General features: G+C 35.3%; 5 protein-coding genes across 12 annotated transcripts in view; 4 read left to right on the top strand and 1 right to left on the bottom strand.

The window, feature by feature from the left end:
• Positions 1 to 68: 68 nt before the first annotated feature.
• LOC145946340 (trafficking protein particle complex subunit 5-like) lies at positions 69 to 1,575 on the top strand. The gene is made up of 3 exons (XM_083055938.1): positions 69 to 796; positions 881 to 1,190; positions 1,304 to 1,575. Exons 1-3 carry the CDS (start codon positions 630 to 632, stop codon positions 1,400 to 1,402), a joined length of 576 nt encoding a protein of 191 aa, XP_082912064.1. The 5' UTR covers positions 69 to 629; the 3' UTR covers positions 1,403 to 1,575.
• A 75-nt stretch (positions 1,576 to 1,650) lies between these two features.
• Positions 1,651 to 2,858, bottom strand: Nd-b15 (NADH dehydrogenase (ubiquinone) B15 subunit). Its single transcript, XM_083055939.1, has 3 exons — positions 2,594 to 2,858; positions 1,910 to 2,053; positions 1,651 to 1,824 (listed from the first exon to the last, which is right to left on the bottom strand). Exons 1-3 carry the CDS (start codon positions 2,723 to 2,725, stop codon positions 1,756 to 1,758), a joined length of 345 nt encoding a protein of 114 aa, XP_082912065.1. The 5' UTR covers positions 2,726 to 2,858; the 3' UTR covers positions 1,651 to 1,755.
• Positions 2,859 to 3,866: 1,008 nt separating this feature from the next.
• Ctsl1 (cathepsin L) lies at positions 3,867 to 9,328 on the top strand. Of its 2 annotated transcripts, none has more exons than XM_083055934.1 (7): positions 3,867 to 4,007; positions 6,649 to 6,768; positions 7,237 to 7,389; positions 7,469 to 7,663; positions 7,889 to 8,094; positions 8,178 to 8,329; positions 8,572 to 9,328. In XM_083055934.1, the coding sequence occupies exons 2-7, from the start codon at positions 6,670 to 6,672 to the stop codon at positions 8,781 to 8,783; spliced, it is 1,017 nt and encodes a 338-aa protein (XP_082912060.1). In that variant the 5' UTR covers positions 3,867 to 4,007; positions 6,649 to 6,669; the 3' UTR covers positions 8,784 to 9,328. The 2 variants fall into 2 exon arrangements, with proteins under 2 accessions (XP_082912060.1, XP_082912061.1); XM_083055935.1 differs by lacking the exon at positions 3,867 to 4,007 and adding an exon at positions 6,269 to 6,287.
• Positions 9,329 to 9,707: 379 nt separating this feature from the next.
• Positions 9,708 to 12,881, top strand: Gmer (GDP-L-fucose synthase-like protein). The gene is made up of 6 exons (XM_083055937.1): positions 9,708 to 11,046; positions 11,132 to 11,246; positions 11,348 to 11,476; positions 11,561 to 11,774; positions 11,862 to 11,999; positions 12,225 to 12,881. Exons 1-6 carry the CDS (start codon positions 10,922 to 10,924, stop codon positions 12,458 to 12,460), a joined length of 957 nt encoding a protein of 318 aa, XP_082912063.1. The 5' UTR covers positions 9,708 to 10,921; the 3' UTR covers positions 12,461 to 12,881.
• A 2,512-nt stretch (positions 12,882 to 15,393) lies between these two features.
• Inae (inactivation no afterpotential E) overlaps positions 15,394 to 20,436 on the top strand; it is a 53,564-nt gene continuing 48,521 nt past the window's right edge. For 4 of the 7 annotated variants that reach the window (XM_083055918.1, XM_083055916.1, XM_083055915.1 and 1 more), the window contains exons 1-2: positions 15,395 to 16,026; positions 19,723 to 20,340. In XM_083055918.1, the coding sequence (XP_082912044.1) occupies positions 20,246 to 20,340 (95 nt within the window). In that variant the 5' untranslated portion in view covers positions 15,395 to 16,026; positions 19,723 to 20,245. Of the gene's footprint in view, positions 16,027 to 19,722; positions 20,341 to 20,436 lie in introns of all 7 variants that reach the window. The other 3 variants (XM_083055914.1, XM_083055912.1, XM_083055920.1) reach the window with 2 other exon arrangements.

The following is a 20,436-nucleotide window of genomic DNA, read 5'->3' as shown; positions in this document are numbered from 1 at the left end:
GCGCAACCCCCCCACTCACACCCCCCACCACAGCCCCCCACTCCGCGTGCCGATTCAGACCGCGTGACGCGGCGCCACTTGAAGGTTAAAAGTCGAACGCACCGCGCACATCGACACGCGCTCCAATATTATATATTATATATTCTATAATGCGCGATTTGAAATTGGCAACACTGTTCATGCTATAAACTATAAACTTTGTGACCATGGATGTAAAAATACCTGGACGGAACGCAATACTGCGGGGGTGAAGCACAAAGGGTGAAGGGAATGAAATGTCTATTGACACGGATATGAGGCATCTAAGATGGCGGCGGCGGATAATTTCACGGAATGTTATCGTTGTGAATGTGTATAAATGTTTCAACACAGATGTCTATACAAATCTGTGTGTCTCGATTAACGTCGTGCGACGTGAAAATAGACGCTAAATCTGAGGCATCTAAAATGGACGCAACCGTAGACCTCTCACCCCTCAGGAACTACTCCCCGCGTCTAAAAGGGTACTTTACGTTCCGTCCAGGTATTCTTACGTCCATGGATTTGACAGCTACAGTTTCTGATGATAGAGAGATACATTTACATACAAATAATTACACGAGGATACATAAGAAATAATTAATTAAAAAATGTCGAGCATCACGATATCAGCCATAAGACCGCGAACGAGTATCCTCGACAAATCGTTGAGCAAAGGCAAGGGAGAGGTTAGCCTAAGCTGTTTTGCCCTCTTGTTCTCCGAACTCGTACAGTACTGTCAAAACAGAGTTTACACCGTTCCGGAGCTGCAGAATAAGTAAGAGAGACGAATCAGACTTTCCCCAAAAAATTATCCCATTGACGTTTTCATTTAAATGTCATTTATCTGTCACGATCATAGATTGGCGGAGATGGGAGCGGAGGTCGGGCACAGGATAACGGACCTCCTCGTGATGCGAGAGAAGAATGGTAAACGCGAGATAAAACTGCTTAATGTATTGTTGTTCGTCAAAAGTACAATGTGGAAGTCCTTGTTCGGACGAGAGGCTGACAAGCTGGAACACGCCAATGACGACGAGCGTACGTATTATATCATCGAGAAGGAATCCCTGGTAAACAAATTCGTGTCGGTGCCCAAGGACAAGGGAAGCTTGAACTGCGCCTCCTTCGTCGCCGGTATCGTGGAGGCTGTGCTTTGTGACTGCGGCTTTGTAAGTAATCAATCTCTCTTTCCATTTATCAATTTTGAAATCTAAAAATCTATTCGATTTGCATTACGTATCTTTATGACGATGAGATATTTACAAAAACATTTTGATTGCAGCCTGCAAAGGTAACCGCTCACTGGCACAAAGGAACCACGTATATGGTTAAGTTTGACGATGCTGTGGTTGCGCGTGACAAGCAACTTGAAGATCGGTAATAGAAAAAGAAAAATTATATATATAAGAGAAAATATATATAATTCATCTATGTAAATTTATCTTAATTATTAAGATAAGGCCCTCGTTAATCCTTTTAAATACACATTTTATGTATATGCGTTTTATATTTTTAAGGCTGGCTTCAAAATATAAGATCCTTTTTCTTTTTGAATTGCATTTTTATAATCGCATGTTCTTACAAAGATTATCTTTAAATCTTTTTTTAGAAATTTTAGTCTCTCTAATGTAACATTTAAAATTAGTATTATATTTCGATAATTTATTTCACTATATAATCCAGTGATACATCACAACTGTTCTTATATTTTGTTAAATATTTCTATAACTGTGTCTAAACGAATTTAAATTGTCTGTCTGTATAACTGACTTGCCCGGTACGATATAAATGTTCTTTTGCATCCTGCGGGAAATACAATACATCTCAATATTGCAGCACGTAATTCATTCTTCATGCATCATGAGTTTATTAAAAATATCTAGCTTACCCTTCTTCTTTTGATAAAGAAGGCAGTTAAGATAATAGAGCCCGCAACAAATCCCACTCTTGTAATGTAATTTACCACTGTAGGTACAAAAAACTTTTCTATCGATGTTTTTGATGCAGCAAATCTGTGTAATCCTGTATCAAACTATATACATAAAATGAGTAATTGTGACAAAGTATTGAAAATTAATTAATTCATACATTATTAAAATTATAAAAGAAAAAAATCATTTTTAAACTGACACATTACTAAATTAAAATAGCTCCTGCTTTGTTTTAATAAACTTGTCATGAGCCTATTATGTAATTTCTATACGGATATATTTATGTATTGTAAAATACGAAGCACACATTCAAAACATTATATACATATACATTTATACTTATGACACGTTTATAAATGGACTTTTCTCGTTATCGTCATTATACTTGCAATATATTGCCGTTATTTAAAAAAATACTGAACATATATATTTTTTTCCAACGTAGCATGAAGATCAGAATGTTGCATTAAACGTTTAAGAATAAAAACGCGGAGGACATAACGAGCTATTATCGCGAATAAATTAAGTATTAAAGAGATAACAATGTTATTAATAATAATTTTTTGTAAATATCGCACGCAGAAATAAATATGTCGTGGAGAGGTTAGGTTCTAGATTTTTCCTACATATATATAACGTACCAGGAGACTTTTGGTCGGGTGTCCCGAATCCTTCAGATATAATTCACGCAATTCTCTCCGTTTCGCGTCTCTCCACAATGCAATTTCTCGTTGTTCCGGCGAGACATTGTAATATTCCTTCTTCGGGGGCATGATTAACCTCCTTTCGGCGTTCCCTTCTCTGTTTTATCGCGTAGACAAGCGACTTTATCGATCCTGGAATGCGCGAGTCATGAAATTCCGACTCGCACATCGTGTCAAAATATTTAGACAAACAATTTTCCAAGCTAGAAATATTCTACGCGTTTTATCTCGCTGCAATTCCTAAAATAAAAGATATCGCAATTATACTCTGATATTAAAATTAAGAATAAATAATAAAGAGAATAAATTTAATTATACATTTAATTAAATTTAATTATAGAATAATAAATTAAATAATAATTAATTTAATTTAATTAAAGAATAATAAATTAAGTTTAATTAAAGAACAATAATAAATAAAATAATTAAGAAAATTACGAAAGTGCAGTTAATCAATATAATTTCTGAGAAGCTGAAATGATGCGTCGTTAACGAAGCATGACCTGTCATTGATTTATCGTCCAAAAACGACGCAATAATAATAATACCACGATAAGAGGAACTTAATCGTAAGCGACTTTGATCGCGAGTTATCGTTTCCGCTTTCAAAAGTGCCGTCCTACGTAGCTTCCTCTCGTGAAGAGACGATTATACGAATCTGGGTTATTCGATGTATTCTCGTTTATCACGAGCACATGACTCGCGGGCGTAACGTCGCATAATCAGCGCATGTAAATGTGTATATATAAATGTCGATAAAACTCGCTTCTTTCCTACACAAAAAAAGAGTACAAATTGCAAAAGGTCATTCCGCCCATTGGAATTTGACGGATAAACAAACTGCGTCAGTGTTGCCAATTTCAGGGGCGAGCAGCGAGCCGTGGCGGGTTGTGAGGGGAGCGGCGTGGTGGGGGCTCGGGGGTGCGCGCGCCGTTTCGTCACGTGATCGCGTCACGTGGCTGCGTCACTTGGTTTGGTGTGCTTCCCACCACTACCTCTGCGCAGCCGCCAAACCACGTGACGCAGCCGCGTGACGCGGTCAAGTGACGAAACGGCGCGCGCACCCCCGAGCCCCCACCACGCCGCTTCCCCCACCATCCGCCACGGCTCGCGGCTCGCCCCTGAAATTGGCAACACTGAACTGCGTCGACTCGACCTTCAATGAATCACATAGTCTGTGGCTGCGAGGGGGAGGGGACGCCGCGGTGGTGGGGAGACTCGAATACAAATAACGAAAGATCGACGCGAAGTTGTCAGCAGTCGTCGCTTGTTCGCCGTAGGAGGCTAATCGTCGCACCTCGTTTGCTTCGTTAACCTAATTGTTTCCGTTAGAAGAAAGGAAAATATTCTGGTGAGTACTATTAGTTTTCGCTCGCGTTTCTCTTTATTCTCGTTCGTTTTATAAAGCCGAGCTTTCGGCGCTTCCAGAAAAAAATCGAACGATGCGTATAAATTGACCTCTTCGGAGAGAAAAAGGACAAAGGACTCGCGAAGTTATCAAAACGTATAAATTCGCTTTTTCTCGTTATCCTTTTTAAAATCTTGGATACACGTCTCGTCTTTTGCGCATCTTGCACGAAGGGGACGTGTTGTTTATTTAGATTCACATAACCGTGCGATGCATCTGTGCGGAGAGATCGACCAATTATGTATTTTGATTCATAAATTTCTTCGCGCGTCCTTTGTACATCTGAATAAACGGGCCAATTTCACAATCGACGGGCATAAATTGTCATTAGACGTTGTTTGGGCTAATCTAGAATCAGTATACGAGCGCCATGATGCACACAAAGACCCTATATAGTATATAGGATGCCGTTGGTCGAAAAAGCGCAACGAGATTGTTTTTTTTCTCTCTCTCTCTTGTCTTTCCCTGACCTTGATACGTTAAACAGGAGCAGCTTGGTTAAAGAATTCAAATTATAAAATTGAAATTAGTATCAATAGTCGACACGACTCGCGTGCCAATCGTATGATTGCATCTATGCGTTTATACATTTCTCATATTCTATATAACGTGTTGTCACTGTTGCCAATCCGATGGTTATACTTCTTTATTGTCGACCATTGTTTGAAATAATTACCGTGCGTTAAATTGTTGGAAACAAACGACGAGCCGAACGATGTCGTGTATTTACAATTCTATATTCTGTATAGCACGTGATCTTTCGACAAAATTGCATATCATGCAGAATGTAAGCAACCGCTTATCTAATGCGTAGTTAGGAGACGATTAAATATATATGTATATTTTTTTTTATTCTTTAACATCTCTCTCGAAACGCGCAGTTTACTATCACATGATTTCGTCGACCGTTCAACCGAAAAGATAACGTATCTGGTATTATATGATATATTAATGTCGCAGAGACGCATCGCTTTAGTTTCTAAGAAGTCGAATTGAATTAAACAATATCTTAAAAATACCGTGGAGATTACGAATATATGACTAATCTTGAACACATCAAAACACACAGCAGACGCGAAAGAATAGCACGCGTGTCATTGTGCGTCATTTCGGTGATAATGATAATGATATACATGTATTTTATTTCTTACAAAGTTATCCTGTTAAGAAGTCTACAGATTTAGGAGTATTTTATTAATGTTTCACAACGAATATTTCTCTGGAAACATACATTCATTATTTATTTCTTTAATTAGATTAATTATTTCCAAATAATTAGGATGTCATGTAATTTTGCAGAATTTTTCGGGCATCAATTCAGAAATTTTTATGAAGTACAATTTATTTAAAAAAATCATTATTTATTTTTTTAATTAGATTAATTATTTCCAAATAATTAGGATGTCATGTAATTTTGCAGAATTTTTCGGGCATCAATTCAGAAATTTTTATAAAGTACAATTTATTTAAAAAAATACTAAATCTATTTAATCCGAAACTTTAATTCTCGATAGAATAAAATTTATAAATTGCGCGTCTTGAAAAATAAAATATATATGTTCGGAAAGTCGACAAAGTTCGAAATTTTACGTAAGCGAGACTGAAAGATAAGAAACTTGCGCGATCCTGAGACAAAAAAAATATTTTCCGGGACACACGCTTGTTCGTGCACGTTTTTTTCTACTTCGAATCGAGCGGCTTCGTTGTTCGATGAGTTGCTGGATATCTCGGAAGATCCGTTATCTCCACGATGCAAGATCGTGCGCGTTCTCGTGGAAAAGAAAGAATAAAAGAATCTGACATTAGGTCGAAGCGAGGCGATTATATTATTATATTACCGTCAGCGTCTTCTCCGCGCTAGATTTCTACAACTTCTCGATGTATCTGTTGCGAGAAATAATATCCGTCATTCGCAGCATCGTTGAAACCGCAATCTAAAATGGCATAATTAACGTCACGATCGCTTGTCTTTTGTCTTTCGGAGGACGTAGGGGAAAATAAAATAGTAGACCGCGCGATCTGTGCGTGATTTTCATTTTTTTTTTATTTCACACACGCATAGATATTGCTCGCACATTTATAGCGAGTGCGTCGTTTCTTCATTCATTCATTATCGGAGGAAAAATAAATAAAGTCTCTTCTCCGACACGCGCAGATTACGACTTCATGCGAGACGATAATCGCGAAAATGACGGAAGATCAGCTGATGTAATTCTCACAAATGTACGTAATTTTCGAAATTTCGGTCACGCGAAAAAAATCACCTTGAGGATAACATTAATAGAGATCGCTGTTTATCTAATAATATCTTTATTTGTCAACAACGTCGTAATGTTGACAATATTGAAAATGATATAAACAGTATCTTGAAAATTCACATCTTAAAAGAGATATACAACTGTTATATTTCTATAAAATATTTGAATTTGTTGAATAATATTGAATAAATTATACGATTGTCATGAAATATTTGTATTTGATTTCTGTATTCGATATATAATTTCTGAACAATTTCTTGTACATTTTAATATTTTAAGGTTATTTAAGTTGCAGCTTAATATTAAAATAATTCTCTCATTTTTAGGTAAATTATTGAAGATTCATCATGAAGAGTGTTTTGGCTCTGTTGTTGCTGGCAGTAGTTGTAACGGGTCAAGCTGTTTCCTTTAACAAAATTCTAGATGCAGAATGGTTTATTTTCAAGGTATAAGATCATCATATTTACAATTATTGCATCTTAATCATCAATAATTGCATCATATATAAATATTTATTTCTTTCACATCCAATTACTAATGAATAATGATACCGATATGGATGTTGTTCATAATATCAGTTTCAGATTACTTTGAAACTCTTGAATTATATTTCTTGTGTAGAATGTTTGTTAAACAAATATTATCTTAATCCACCAACCAATATTGTTAGAACAAAGATATAGAAATGATTCAAGAGTTTGTGATTGCTATATAAGAGATTCTTTTAAAAGAAAATCATGAATATTATTACAAATAAAGTAAAATTAATATTTTATAATGTGTGCACGCATTCTCTTTTTTTTAATAAAAAAACGAATATTGCAAGATGCATTTAAACTTGAGATATTACTACTAAGTATTCAAATTATTGAAAAATAGAATAAATATTAATTATATTTGTTATTATTTCTTAGACACATCATAAAAAAGTTTACAAATCCCCGATTGAAGAGGGATACAGAATGAAGATCTTCTTGGATAATAAACGCAAGATTGTTGAACACAATCGCAGGTATGAGATGAAGGAAGTTAGTTACAAACTAGGAATGAACAAGTATGGAGATATGGTGAGTTCTGAAAAGTGAATTGTATGATTAATTATGAGATGAGCAATTTTTCAGGAAATACATATTTTTTTTCTTACAGTTGCATCACGAAGTTATCAATACTTTGAATGGCTTCAACAAGTCGGTGAGTGATGTTGGCGAACAATCTGTGGGAGCAACATTCATCGAGCCAGCTAATGTTGAATTACCAAATGAAGTCGATTGGAGAAAAAAAGGTGCTGTTACTGCAGTTAAGGATCAAGGACAATGTGGGTCCTGCTGGGCATTCTCTTCAGTAAGTCTGTTTTAATCTTGTCTTTTCAATATTGACATTTTGATTTAACATAAAAAAATTTTACTCGAACTATTTCAATTGATATTTAAACTCATTTAAATGGCATCATTATCTTAATATATAATCTCAAATGATTTTTAAACTTTCTGTTTTTTTTTTATGCAATTAATCTTTTCTTGATAATCTTATTATTAAGAATCATCTATTGTGTTCTTTTTCTTGCAGACCGGAGCTTTGGAAGGACAACATTTTAGACAAACTGGCGTTTTGGTGTCATTGAGTGAACAAAACTTGGTTGATTGCTCTAGCAAATATGGTAACAATGGATGCAATGGTGGTTTGATGGATAATGCTTTTCGATATATCAAAGAGAACAGAGGCCTTGATACTGAGAAGAGTTATCCATATGAAGCGGAAAATGACAAATGCAGGTATGTATGCGTGTTAATTATCATGCGCGATGCCAATGTTTATTCATAGAATTTGATGAGTTATTATATTTCTAAAATTGCAGATACAATCCGAGAAACAGTGGTGCTTTTGACGTTGGCTTTGTAGACATTCCAGAAGGAAACGAGAGAAAGTTGAAGGCTGCAGTCGCCACCATGGGTCCAGTTTCTGTTGCCATTGATGCTTCTCATGAGTCCTTCCATCTTTATAGCGAAGGTACATATTATTCATATAATTAATTGGCTGTAATTAAATATATTACCAATATGCTATATTAGATTATAATGATCAGTATTGATTAAAATTAAATATATGTATAATAGAAAACGTAGAATTTTATTTAACAATAGATTCACAATTTATATATAAGATTTATTATACTATAAAAAAAATTATGGATTTATTTGTAATCTATTTCTTGATTTTTTCTCTTGCTTCAAATTTTTCATAATTTTCAGGAGTTTATTACGAGCCTAACTGTAGCGCTGAAAATTTGGATCATGGTGTCCTGATTGTCGGCTATGGTACAGATTCAGAAACTGGTGAGGATTACTGGCTGGTAAAGAACAGTTGGGGTGAAACGTGGGGTGAGAAAGGTTACATTAAGATGGCCAGGAATAGGGATAACCAGTGTGGTATAGCGAGCAGTGCCAGTTATCCACTTGTTTAATGTTCAGCGCTAATTGGTATGCAAATTTCTTTAGCTCGTTGTAATCTGCTGGAACATGACAGATGTACTTAGGGACCTAATAAAGTTTCGAGATTTTAATAAAAAGTTTTTATACAGCGCTTTTTATACAGCAGCAATTTCGTCAAAATCACATTTATAGCTTAATGTGAATTTTGGCACTTTTGTGATCAATACTCATTTCTTTCTTTGAGCTGAAAAAAGAACTGGTATTACAAAAAAGAAAACAGATATTCGTTGACAATTTTATAACTTTTTCTTTAGGTCCCTATATAAATAATTACTTTGAATAAGGATACAAAAGAGACGCTCGCGGAAATTGCGAAGGTTGTGAATCTACAAAATAGCTATTTGTCATTTGATTCTTTGTTTTTTTTTTTAATTATTAGATTAACAACAATTGCGAACGTTATTTTAAGTTGTATTTAATATGCATATACTATTCTGTATTTGTGAAATGATGTCAAGATATCCTAAGAAAAAAATTATATTTTATTTCTCCTGAAATATATAGCTTTATATAAGTACCGAATTTAGATATAATTAAAAGTCTAATTATATAATTAGATAATTATATAATTATATAATATATAATTATATAATTTTTAGATATAATTAAGACTAGAAAGTTCATATTGTGTGTGCAATTATGATACATTTATCTTTGATGATAATTGATGGTCAAAGCATTATTTGCTAAACAAACCAATCTATTTTTTAAATGAAATCAGGTAAAATAAAGATGTTCTTAATAGCCACCAGTCTTATTTACCTGCCAATTTTTTGTGAATGTCGTTACTATGGCTGATTAATGTGCGTTGCAAAACCCATACAAATTACACCGATGTAATTTACTATATTGATGATAATCTCTGTGATATCTATAAAAACTGCTTAATGTTATTTTAATTATAATTTAAATGTGGTGGTTTATTATGAACTTAAAGTCTGTGTATATGTATATAAAACAGTTATATATATATACACAAAAATATAATAGTAATTTATATATATATATATATAGAATTCTACTGCAAAGGTAAAATTTAATATTAAAATTATGTGCGAGTAAAGACTCAATTAAATTATGTATATTAATAATTTTTTTCGAAATACTTATGAAAAAGTTTAAATTATTTAATATTGCAGAAAATTTTGTCAGTCAAGACAGTCAGATAAATGACATGTGTTACGTGTCAATCCGTATTAATCGAATAATTTGCGAATATAATAATTGCGATACTCATCGCTGTAAAGAGATCATTTGGTCGAAGTTACATAAAAAATATATATTTACATTTTTTGTTATAGCGATTGCCGATTAATGTAACTTCACAAATCCGCAAAACATGTTTAATATATATACACTAGTGTTTAATATTGTTGAAACTATAGACTATACATACTAGTGTTTAATATTGTTGAAATAATGATTGATCGTCTCAAGTTATCGCAATCCAATGTCATTTATAATCAGTACATATTGCGACAATTTCTGATAAGCAGTCAATGTAATGATACCAAACCAGGAAAAACTTCCTCATTGTGTGGTAATATTATCAGTTATTACATTGAATTTCCATAAGTTTGATTATTGTGCAAAACTCAAAAGCCAATAGATTAGTCAAGTTAATTTTTCTTACTTCTTATCTACTCATTTTATAATTCAACGATAACACATTAGAACAAGCAATATAACGAGCAAAAGACACAAAAATAATTTTCAAATATTATATGTAATATAATTACACTTAAAAACGTGCTTATATCTATTGTCAAAATGCGGTTTTTGTTACACACAAGTTCTTTTTTATATCATTCCTATTAATACCATTTTAATATTAATTTCATTTGCGATTTTTTTGTATTACAGTAATATAATATATATATATATATATATATATATATATATCATATATATATTAAATTTTCATATTTTGCGCGTGTTTGAATCGACTTGTGCGTGACAACGATAATCGATCTTGCGCGCGCACGTATGTAAAGAGATTCTAAACATCCGGTCGGCATGTTTGCGGGTTCTGTGTTTACATTCACGTGCATTTTTAATTAATATTAATCATCCTATAATATATATTGCAAGAAATCACTCTTGACACGACATGAAGATCGTCCTCGTAACTGGCGGTTCGGGACTCGTTGGCAGAGCCATTCAAAGTGTCGTCGAACATGACACGAGGGAGGATGAGAGATGGATATTTGTCGGGTCCAAAGATGCGGATTTATGGTAAATTAAATCGATCGACAATTGTTAGCAAGATATGTGTATTATATAATAATTATGTAATTCTGATCGAATGATCTCTTTACAGCGATAAGGAGAGCACTCGTAGGTTATTCGACCAGCATAAACCGACACATGTTATTCATTTAGCTGCCATGGTCGGCGGGCTTTTCCATAATATGTCGCACAATTTGGATTTTCTGGTAAATATTTCAGTAGGAATCGGTATTATTTAATATTATAATTGTATTTAAATCCATGTCTTTGATCGTGTTGATGTTAATGTTAAATTTTATCTTTGCAGCGGAATAATGTACACATGAATGACAACGTTCTCCACACTGCTCACGAGCACAATGTTGCCAAGATTGTTTCGTGCCTTTCTACTTGTATATTTCCTGATAAGACAACTTATCCGATCGATGAAACCATGGTAATGCTATTAAATATATTGAATATGTATGTCATATTGCTATAATAACTACATGTAAAAGTAACTATTACATATACATTTTAGGTTCATAATGGACCGCCTCATCCCTCGAATTATGGTTACAGTCATGCTAAGCGACTTATAGATATCGCAAATAAAGGTTATCATGATCAGCATGGCAGACTATACACTAGTGTAATTCCTTGCAATGTTTTTGGGCCTAATGATAATTTCCATCCCAGTGCGAGCCATGTTATACCAGGTTTAATGCGAAGACTTTATGACTTGTGCAAAGATGGTATGTAATCAAGCTTTATGTGTACTTGAATTTATTAGATAATTTATTAGAATTTATTATTAAGTTATTTTTTTATCTTTTTTACAGGAAATACAGAGAATAAGGTATTTTCTGTGCTGGGCTCTGGCAAACCTTTAAGACAATTTATTTATAGTATAGACTTAGCAAAATTGATAATTTGGGTCCTGCGAGAATACAATTCTGTGGAACCAATTATATTGTCAGGTAATTATTTATGTAGATATAGTCAAGTTTTAATGCCTTAATATTTTCTAATAGAACTAATAATCTTCTTTTTACATAATTTTCCAATTAATATATTATATCGTTATTTTCTACCTCAATAATTTTATTATTTCTATCCTGATGTCAGATAATATGTTGATTGACTCTACTGCAAAATGTATCAGTTTATTGACAGATAAATTATGAGAAAAAAATCATTTTCAGTGGATGAGTCGCAAGAGAAATCAATAGCGCAAGTCGCCGAGACTTTAGTGCAAGCTTTCAACTTCAAGGGCAAGGTGGTATATGACACGTCAGCGGCAGATGGTCAATATAAGAAAACGGCAAGTAACGCAAAATTGCGAAGGTATTTACCAGATTTTCAGTTTACACCTTTTGAACAAGCGATTAAAGAGACTGTTGATTGGTATATAAAAAACTACGATTGTGCGAGGAATTAAGATAGCTGGATTATAATTCATAATCTGCTCAGATATCGCAAATGCTCATTTCCATGAGTAGCATTTCCGATTCGAACTGTGTCTAGATTCACAATTGTTGAATCCGAAAGGACTGACAATTGTATGTTTGATAATTTAACAGCTATCAGTTTATCATTGTTATTATCGATTGCATTTTGCCTATCGATTTTTGTTACGAAGTAAGCATTATAAGTACATATAAATTTAATTCTAATATTTTAATTTTATATGTACAAATTCCAATTATGGTTCACCAGAATCCATAGATTAATGCTGAGCAATGCAAATGTTACTTGTTAAAAAATGGTGGAAGATGAAATTGGAAATATACGAGTCATCGATCGTATAACTTGTCATATTGTAAATAACTATATTTTTGGAATAAACGATCTTCGCAGAATGTTTTATTCGTTGCCGAGATCGTTTTGTACGGCCATTGATCTTTACAGGCGAGTTCGATCGAGATCAACAGAGTGAGCGTCGAGTATTTTCAGACCATTAAATAAACATTGACGATATTTTTATTGATCTGGAATTTTAAGTTCCTGCGCGCACACTAAAGATAGATCTCAAACGAGCACCTGGAGCGCGATGCATTTATTTTCGTTCGCGCACAGCACTTTGCGTCGAGGTATATTTTAGGTCAGTTAGTCCATGAATTGGACTGATGGATCGCTTTATGATGTCTATTGACTGTTATGTCGTGGAAATGGAAACGTAATTTCGCAAATGCGAATCGTAAGTCGTAAGAAAGTCACTTTGCTGAATTAGAAATTAGGAAGTTGAGCATTTTCTTTAATCCTTAATGTGTTTGATATACGCATATGCGTATTTTATTACATAAACTTTTAAGGAATACTTTTAAATTTGAGATCGATTTTCGCTCAATGAAAATTAACTTGGGTAAATTAAATACATGTGCTAATAAGGATGCAAATAAAGAACGAAAAACCTTCCTATTTATCTAATTCCAAATATTCCTCGGCGAACTTTTGATTTGAGATTTAATCTTCAGTAAAGGAGAAAAAAAACAAATGAAATGAAACTTAAAACTGTTGAAGAGTCATTTTACATTATTAATTACTGTATTCTCTCGAATTGCAAAACTCGAATAAAAGGCAACATCTGTCCACTCGTAAATTACTTGTCCCGACGACATCCGCGTAAACGTCGTAAAGTATCCCGGTTAACGCGAGGAGAAGTTTAATTATTCGAGTATACAATCAGCGCGAGAGAACAATGGACTGGGAAATAAAAGATCGGTCGGTCGAGGGGTAAAAAAAAAAAGGTCACCGATAATCTCTCGACAGCAACGTCGTCATCGCGATCGATTCGGCCAAAGATAACCACGTGTACGCCTTATCGGAATATGTCTCCGACACCGATATGAGGGGATGCGTTTCCCTCGAGAGGAATAAATCACCGTTTCTCTCTTTCCCCCCCCCCCCCCCCCCTCCCGAAATATATCGTCTTACATAACCGACCACTCTGTCTCCGAGATGAAATCAATCGATCTCGAGCGAACGTAATTAACTTTCTTATATGAAGGATATAATCAAATTGCCCGGTTGACTCGCGGCTCCGATTAAATTGCGGTCGATTCCTCGGTGAAAATTTGATGGATCGCTATTCGCGGCTCGTTAATTTTCGACATTCCCGATAACTCGAATTAGAATTCTGTGAAAGTAAAATAAACGCGCGCGTTGGAAATTGAGTGAGCAAGAAACGATAGCTTTTAATCTCTATTTGTGTCCCCAAAGAATTATTATACTCTGTAGATTCTATTATAAACTTATTCTCAGACTTTCTCGGTTGCATCTCTTTTCTTATTATTCTCGCTTTTTTTAATATACATATATTTTATTGTAAATATTATAAATATAATATATTTTAATATATTTTCTAATATATATGATATATATGATATATATATATATATAATATCTATAATATATATGATATATATATATATATTTATTTTTAAATATATTTTATTTCAATATAATTGTGTAATTCTTCGCTCTTTCGCTCGTCTAATGTTTCGCGAAAGATTTTAAATATGATTAAATATTAAAATAACAATGAGATATTTTTTTACAAAATTAAACGTATACAACTCGCCCTTTGCTTTTCATTCTTCATGAATATGATAAACCTAAATAATTATTTTTTATCAATGAATAATGATTTTAAGCTCCACGTGTCTTTCATAAGTCACGCGTACGCGATAAGATAAGGGGATGCTGAGTCGAAAGTATCCGGCTTTACGTGTGCTTACAGTTTTCCCTTACAATGAGTGTCCTCTGACACCTCTCCCTTTCTCCCTGGAAAGAGTCTACACAAACAGCTATATATAAAACCGAGCTGTTGCAGGGGTTGTCTCTGAGAATGCTGTAATGGGGTCGATAAAATAATTATCAGATTTCAATCAGAATGAAAAGTTAAAGCTTCCCTCAGTCATTTAAGACTTTCAATTAGGAAACGTTCTCCGATATCATCCGGAACATTCCTCGATTAATAATAACGACAAAGAAATTTTTCTCAAATATATCGCATAACAATACTTTATCGTAATATCGTTAAAATATTTTTATCTATACTTCGTGAAACTTATAGTTCGACATTGACATTTGTAAAAAAAGAAGATCCGGTCCTCCCTCCTTTTCTACCGCGTATTTTTCTATCTCTTCCCGCGTAAAACGTCCAAAGAAAAAGAAAAGTATCGCTTATCCGTCATAGTACGTGCGATATCGTAGTAAACTATTAAAAATAAATCGGATAAAAAAAAGAAAAAGGGAGAGAGAAAGATAGGGAGAAGAGAGAACGCGGAACAAACATTCCTCGGCGAGGCGGGGGTGCGCGCGACGCTTGAGGGACGCAGGCGCGCGCCGGCAGGAGTGGGGGCGGCGGAGAGGGGGAAAAGGGCTCGCCGCGGGCGCAGCAGGCACGTCGCGTTCAGTCGTGTTCGGGGGTGGCTCGGTTCGGTTCGTCGTCGCGTCGCGTGACGTAACGTCCGTTTACGTTTCGCCGGTCGAGAGATGCGCTCCTCCCGCGGTGGTGGCGCGGACGCGGGATCGTCGTGATTACACGCTCTCGGCACGTGGCCGAGGTATCAGTGGTGACGGTGGTGTATATATGTAATCGAAAGGTGGTGCGAGGTAGATTCGCGATTACGAGGAAGGAAAAAGGAGACATGACGTGCTCGAGGACGCGCGGCCGATCCGCTCGGCGGTAGCGGTTTTTCGTTACGTCACGAACGAGTGCGAAGTTGTCGCGAATAGTGTGAAGTTGTCCGCGGTGAAACCGGAAAAGAGAAAGGGACGCCACTGCTCTCTCGAAGGATCGAGACACGCGTTCTCGCTCGTGAAAAACGTTGACGAAGGGACACACAGATAGGAAGCGTGGCTGAAGGGTGACGTGTTCTTCCTCTAGAGGATAAGGAGCACGAGATAAAGCGTCTGGTGATCGGCCGCGAGATAAGGCCGGGCCGACGAACCGACGCCGACGTAGGGTCGCCGCCACCGCGGCGAATCGTCGTTAACGAGGTAAGCGTGCACCCTCCCTCCTTCCTCTTTCCCCCGAAATGCGGATCTTTGCTTCGAGAGCGGAGATTCGGATTAAAAGCGATCGTCGATCTTGGGACACCGGAAGTTACGAGTAAAGGCTATTGTTTCGCGCGTAAAAAGGACAATGCACATAACCTATCGATGCCAATTTTGCGAACGCGTTGCAGGATATCAGCGTAAGCTGTAAAAAAATGCGTATGTAAGATTACACGGATCAGGGTAAAATAGGTGGAAAATTATCATTAATACGATAAATTAAATGAAAATTTTTTCTAGATTTTGTCCGTTTCGTGTAATTTTACATATTTTTTTCCAATAAATTTCCAATCTATTTGCTAAAGTCCTTTAGTTCGTCGTAATTGTCTGAATTTGACTGATGTAATTAGTTATTTTTGAAATCTCATCAAGCTTTAATTTTATCGAGGTTAAATTCGGGTGATTCAACTAAAGTTGGATCTTAGAAATCTCATTAATTCACAATTGTTATGGTTAAATTTGGTTGACGTAAAATCTAGCTTTGCTTCTACTTTAAGTCTCGGTAATAATAATTTTAATAATATAACTTGCAAAGCATTACGAATTTAAACGATAACATTGAAAACTATTCTCGATTTCTCGAAATGATTGTCGCGATATTTCGATTTCTTCGAACTTTATGCACTGAAAAAAAAATTTGTTAACTTGACTTAACTTTCAACTAAATTACTATTTTGTTAATTAAACATATATTAGTATTTAAGTCAAATATACGTTCTGTTAGATTTAATATGTTATATTTAATTTAAATATTTCTATATGTTCAATTAACAAAATAATATTTAGTTGAAAGGTTTCGTCAAGTTAACAAATTTATTTTTTCCAGTGTGCAAATGATAATAATTATAACAATAAGAATTTCGACGAGAAGATTGAAAACGATCTCGTTTTTTTTTTTTTTTTCTGAAACTATTTTCAATCATGATTTTTTCAGATCTTTCGTGAGATAATCGATTCGTATCTTGCAAAAATTTCTTAAAATTCGAGTTACGTCACTGTCAAGATAAATGGCCATATAATAGCAATTTTCAACAATGAGTATAATACGAAAGAGAGAGAGAGAGAGAGACAGAGAGCAAAAATAAGTTCGCCGGTCTTATAATTCATGCGTGTTCGCCGGCGAACGTTAATTTGATTAGACGATATCGACTATTCGCGCACGCACAGGCTCGCGGAATTAACATCGACTTGAACACGTATTTTTCTTTTATTTTCCGCCATCGAAATTGTACGTTCGATTCGACAATTCGGCTCCTACGCCTTTCGTGCGAGTGTCTTCAGGTCGAAGAATGATTTAATTAAATGACGTAACGGAGGATTTTTACGAGCATTAATTCTAAAATAAAAATAAAAATTAATTCTAAATAAAATCTTGGAACTAAATTCTACACCGTAAAGATTTTCGGTAAAAATCAAAACTGGTTTATCTCTAATCTTATTCCATATAAATGAAATGCGGTTTGAGAATTAAGAGAAGGAGAAAAAGAAATATATTTTTAAATTACATTTTTCACAAGTTATTCTCCACATACGTGAATCTGTCATCCGGAATCATATGTGACGATCGACGATGGTATATTATATTTTATATTCTCTTTCGCGCGATGAATAAAATATTCCTTTTATATTATTCGGGATCAATTTCCTCGATTCGTCTCGATATAATTTTATATACTTTTCCTTCCTCGTTTTTGATCCCTCGTTTTCATTACATCCGTCATTTATTAGACATTGTGCGTGCAAGCGCATAATTATAATATTCGCGTATAATTGTTATGTTGATAGCACATTGATATTTTTCTTTTTAATGTTTCGGAAAAAGAGCTGTAATTATTCCGCACATTCCACATCATCTTTTTCGCAATATTTGCAATATCTCTGCAAGTAATAAAATACGCTAGCGACTGGAATAATTGGAATTTTTCCGTTTCTCAACGCGTTTGCATTTTTATCGCCGACTGTGCTGTAATTTTGTCGGGATTGCAAATTGTTTTGCAAAAAAAAAAAATAATAAATAAATCAAAGAAGTGAATTTTCTTCAACTTTTGACATCGTTATCTTAACAAGTTTCGTGACTTTACTTGTCGACGAACTTTCTCAACCGGAGTTCCAGGTTTTACAGATATCGAACAAAAATTGTGATATATATTTTCTTATACAATTTCGCTGTAAAAAATTCTCGCATCTTTATTTGATCGATCGAAGTGTCTTATTTTGTGTGTGTTCAACTTTTTACTATCCCGAATTTCTTTCTTCGTAATTACAAACTCTTTCTTCGTAAAAACAAACTCGGGAAACGAGCTTATATATAAGAGCCAAGTGTAACAAACTTGTTTTATTTTTCTTAACGTTTCGGTCCTCCCCCACCCTTTGTCAGAGCCTTTTTTATGCCTGTTTTATTATTATATATTTTTATTATTATTTTTATTGTACAGTTTTGTAATTATTTTTATTATTTTTACATTTTTATTAGTATTACATCGTAAAGATTGTTGTCTCTTTCATACGTCTATGGGTGTTTTACAGACGCGATTCGTAAAGGCCAATCGTAAACTATGCGGAAAATCTCGAGGATACATAATATGCACTTTGGCAACGCGATATACATATAAGAGTTTTTCTTCCGCACAATTCGAAGTCGCTTCACGATTCAGAGATGCTTAACTCTTTAAGCGCGGGCCCGACTTCTTTAAAGAACAAAAACTTTGTTTCTCCTCGCGATTTTTCTTCGAAGAAAAGCTCGGGCAATTTAAGTCGCCATTTCACGGATGAAATAACGCGAGCTTTTTCGTTTGCTTCGCTATCCAATGTTGGTTCTGCACAATTTTATTGATAACATAACACATATCGCGAGCGGATATATTTTTCGACGATATAATGTGCGGGAATCGAAAAAAGATCGATCTCGAACCATTTACATTAAACATCAAGATTTTCTCATTATTCGACAACAATGTAGTTTTCATATTCTTTGGGTTTTTTCGAGGGAGTAGAGGTATATCGAAAATCCTCGAATATTTGAGCGATAAATGTATTTGACTTTTGTTATAATGGAAAGATCGCTCGTGAAAATCTATTATATGCAGGATTTTTAGCCATCTAATATATAAAAGAATATTGCAAATAATAAAGTTAAATTGTATTATATTTAGTATATTTATATAAAATAAAATAGGAATATATATTCAATTTAACAACAACATTAAAAACCTCTAAATAAATAACTCTACATAAATTATGATTTAGATTTAGACAATAATTTTTATGACAAAAATGATAGAATTTGTTGTTTTTAATTCTGCGATATATATTTTATCTGTGTTACTTTAATGTATATCGTGTGTTTTCTATATCATATACGATACTTAAAATAATAAATAGAATTTTATCGCAAACTTTATAGATCGTTCAAGAAATTACGATTGAATCTAGCAGGCGAGGCACACACATTTTACGTACTGATTTGAGAAAAGAAAGAACGTCTCCGAGGGCGATCTTTCCACTTAAGAGATAAGAATCTCCGTCGTTTCCCGCGAAATTGCAACGAAACGACATATAAAGGTGTCCCAGAATCGATCTCGCGCCCTAGTCTAGTACTATCCATGTATATATACTAAAGACTTGATTTCTCTTCCGCAGAGATCTTCCGAGGAAGCCGTGCCAAGGGACATCCATTCGTGTCGCGTAACCGGTCGTTTGGTCTCCGCCGCGCCGTCAGATATTATCATCGATGTGAACATATAGAAACAGACAGACAGAGAAAGAGAGAGCAGTGATATCGCTCGAGGATTATCGCGACCGAGCGACGCGATGCGACGTCGCGTCGCTCGTCGATGCCTCGTCGGTGACAGCCAGGAGGAGGGTGTCGTCGTCGTCGTCGTCGACGCGTCGTTCGCCGATCGAGGATGGACAAGGCAGCCCAAAACGATAACAAGGAGGGTCACCGTCATTGTCAGTGCGTTCGTCGGCGCGCCGCGCGACGCCGACGTCGGCGTCGTCGGCTGCCGTCGTCGATCAGTTCCCACGATCGGACGAATCGGGCGACACCGAGCATTCGCGCGGTGATTCGCGTGTGAGGTGGACTCGCGGTCGCCGGCTTGTTGGATGGAAGACGACGACGACGAAGAAGAAGGCGGCGACGACGAAGACGCGACGAGAGGAGATGCCTGGTATCGTGGTGTTCCGACGACGCTGGAGCGTCGGCAGCGACGACCTCGTCGTGCCCGGCGCTTTCCTGTTCATCCTGCATCTTATTTGGTGAGTAGACTTTGACTTGTTGAAGATAAAACGGAAATTCGAAAGTCCCAGGTCCGGCGGGATACCGGAAGGAAGTTGGAAGAAATAGCAGTCCGA

Source organism: Prenolepis imparis, unplaced genomic scaffold, assembly GCF_030444845.1.
Source record: "Prenolepis imparis isolate NDT839.2.m4 unplaced genomic scaffold, iyPreImpa1.0 SCAF_15, whole genome shotgun sequence".
Classification (NCBI taxonomy): Eukaryota; Metazoa; Arthropoda; class Insecta; order Hymenoptera; family Formicidae; genus Prenolepis; species Prenolepis imparis.
This window is presented reverse-complemented; position numbering and strand designations above follow the sequence as displayed.

Bases quoted from the DNA above. Each gene is read 5' to 3' on its own strand.
- LOC145946340 (XM_083055938.1), top strand. From the start codon at position 630: ATGTCGAGCATCACGATATCAGCCATAAGACCGCGAACGAGTATCCTC. The intron at 797-880 runs GTAAGAGAGACG...TCACGATCATAG, and splicing joins GTTCCGGAGCTGCAGAATAA to ATTGGCGGAGATGGGAGCGG. The intron at 1,191-1,303 runs GTAAGTAATCAA...TTTTGATTGCAG, and splicing joins TGCTTTGTGACTGCGGCTTT to CCTGCAAAGGTAACCGCTCA.
- Gmer (XM_083055937.1), top strand. From the start codon at position 10,922: ATGAAGATCGTCCTCGTAACTGGCGGTTCGGGACTCGTTGGCAGAGCC. The intron at 11,047-11,131 runs GTAAATTAAATC...ATCTCTTTACAG, and splicing joins TCCAAAGATGCGGATTTATG to CGATAAGGAGAGCACTCGTA. The intron at 11,247-11,347 runs GTAAATATTTCA...TTATCTTTGCAG, and splicing joins CGCACAATTTGGATTTTCTG to CGGAATAATGTACACATGAA.
- Nd-b15 (XM_083055939.1), bottom strand. From the start codon at position 2,725: ATGCCCCCGAAGAAGGAATATTACAATGTCTCGCCGGAACAACGAGAA. The intron at 2,054-2,593 runs GTACGTTATATA...TTATGTATATAG, and splicing joins ACCCGACCAAAAGTCTCCTG to TTTGATACAGGATTACACAG. The intron at 1,825-1,909 runs GTAAGCTAGATA...TATTTCCCGCAG, and splicing joins TCTTTATCAAAAGAAGAAGG to GATGCAAAAGAACATTTATA.
- Ctsl1 (XM_083055934.1), top strand. From the start codon at position 6,670: ATGAAGAGTGTTTTGGCTCTGTTGTTGCTGGCAGTAGTTGTAACGGGT. The intron at 6,769-7,236 runs GTATAAGATCAT...ATTATTTCTTAG, and splicing joins CAGAATGGTTTATTTTCAAG to ACACATCATAAAAAAGTTTA. The intron at 8,330-8,571 runs GTACATATTATT...CATAATTTTCAG, and splicing joins CTTCCATCTTTATAGCGAAG to GAGTTTATTACGAGCCTAAC.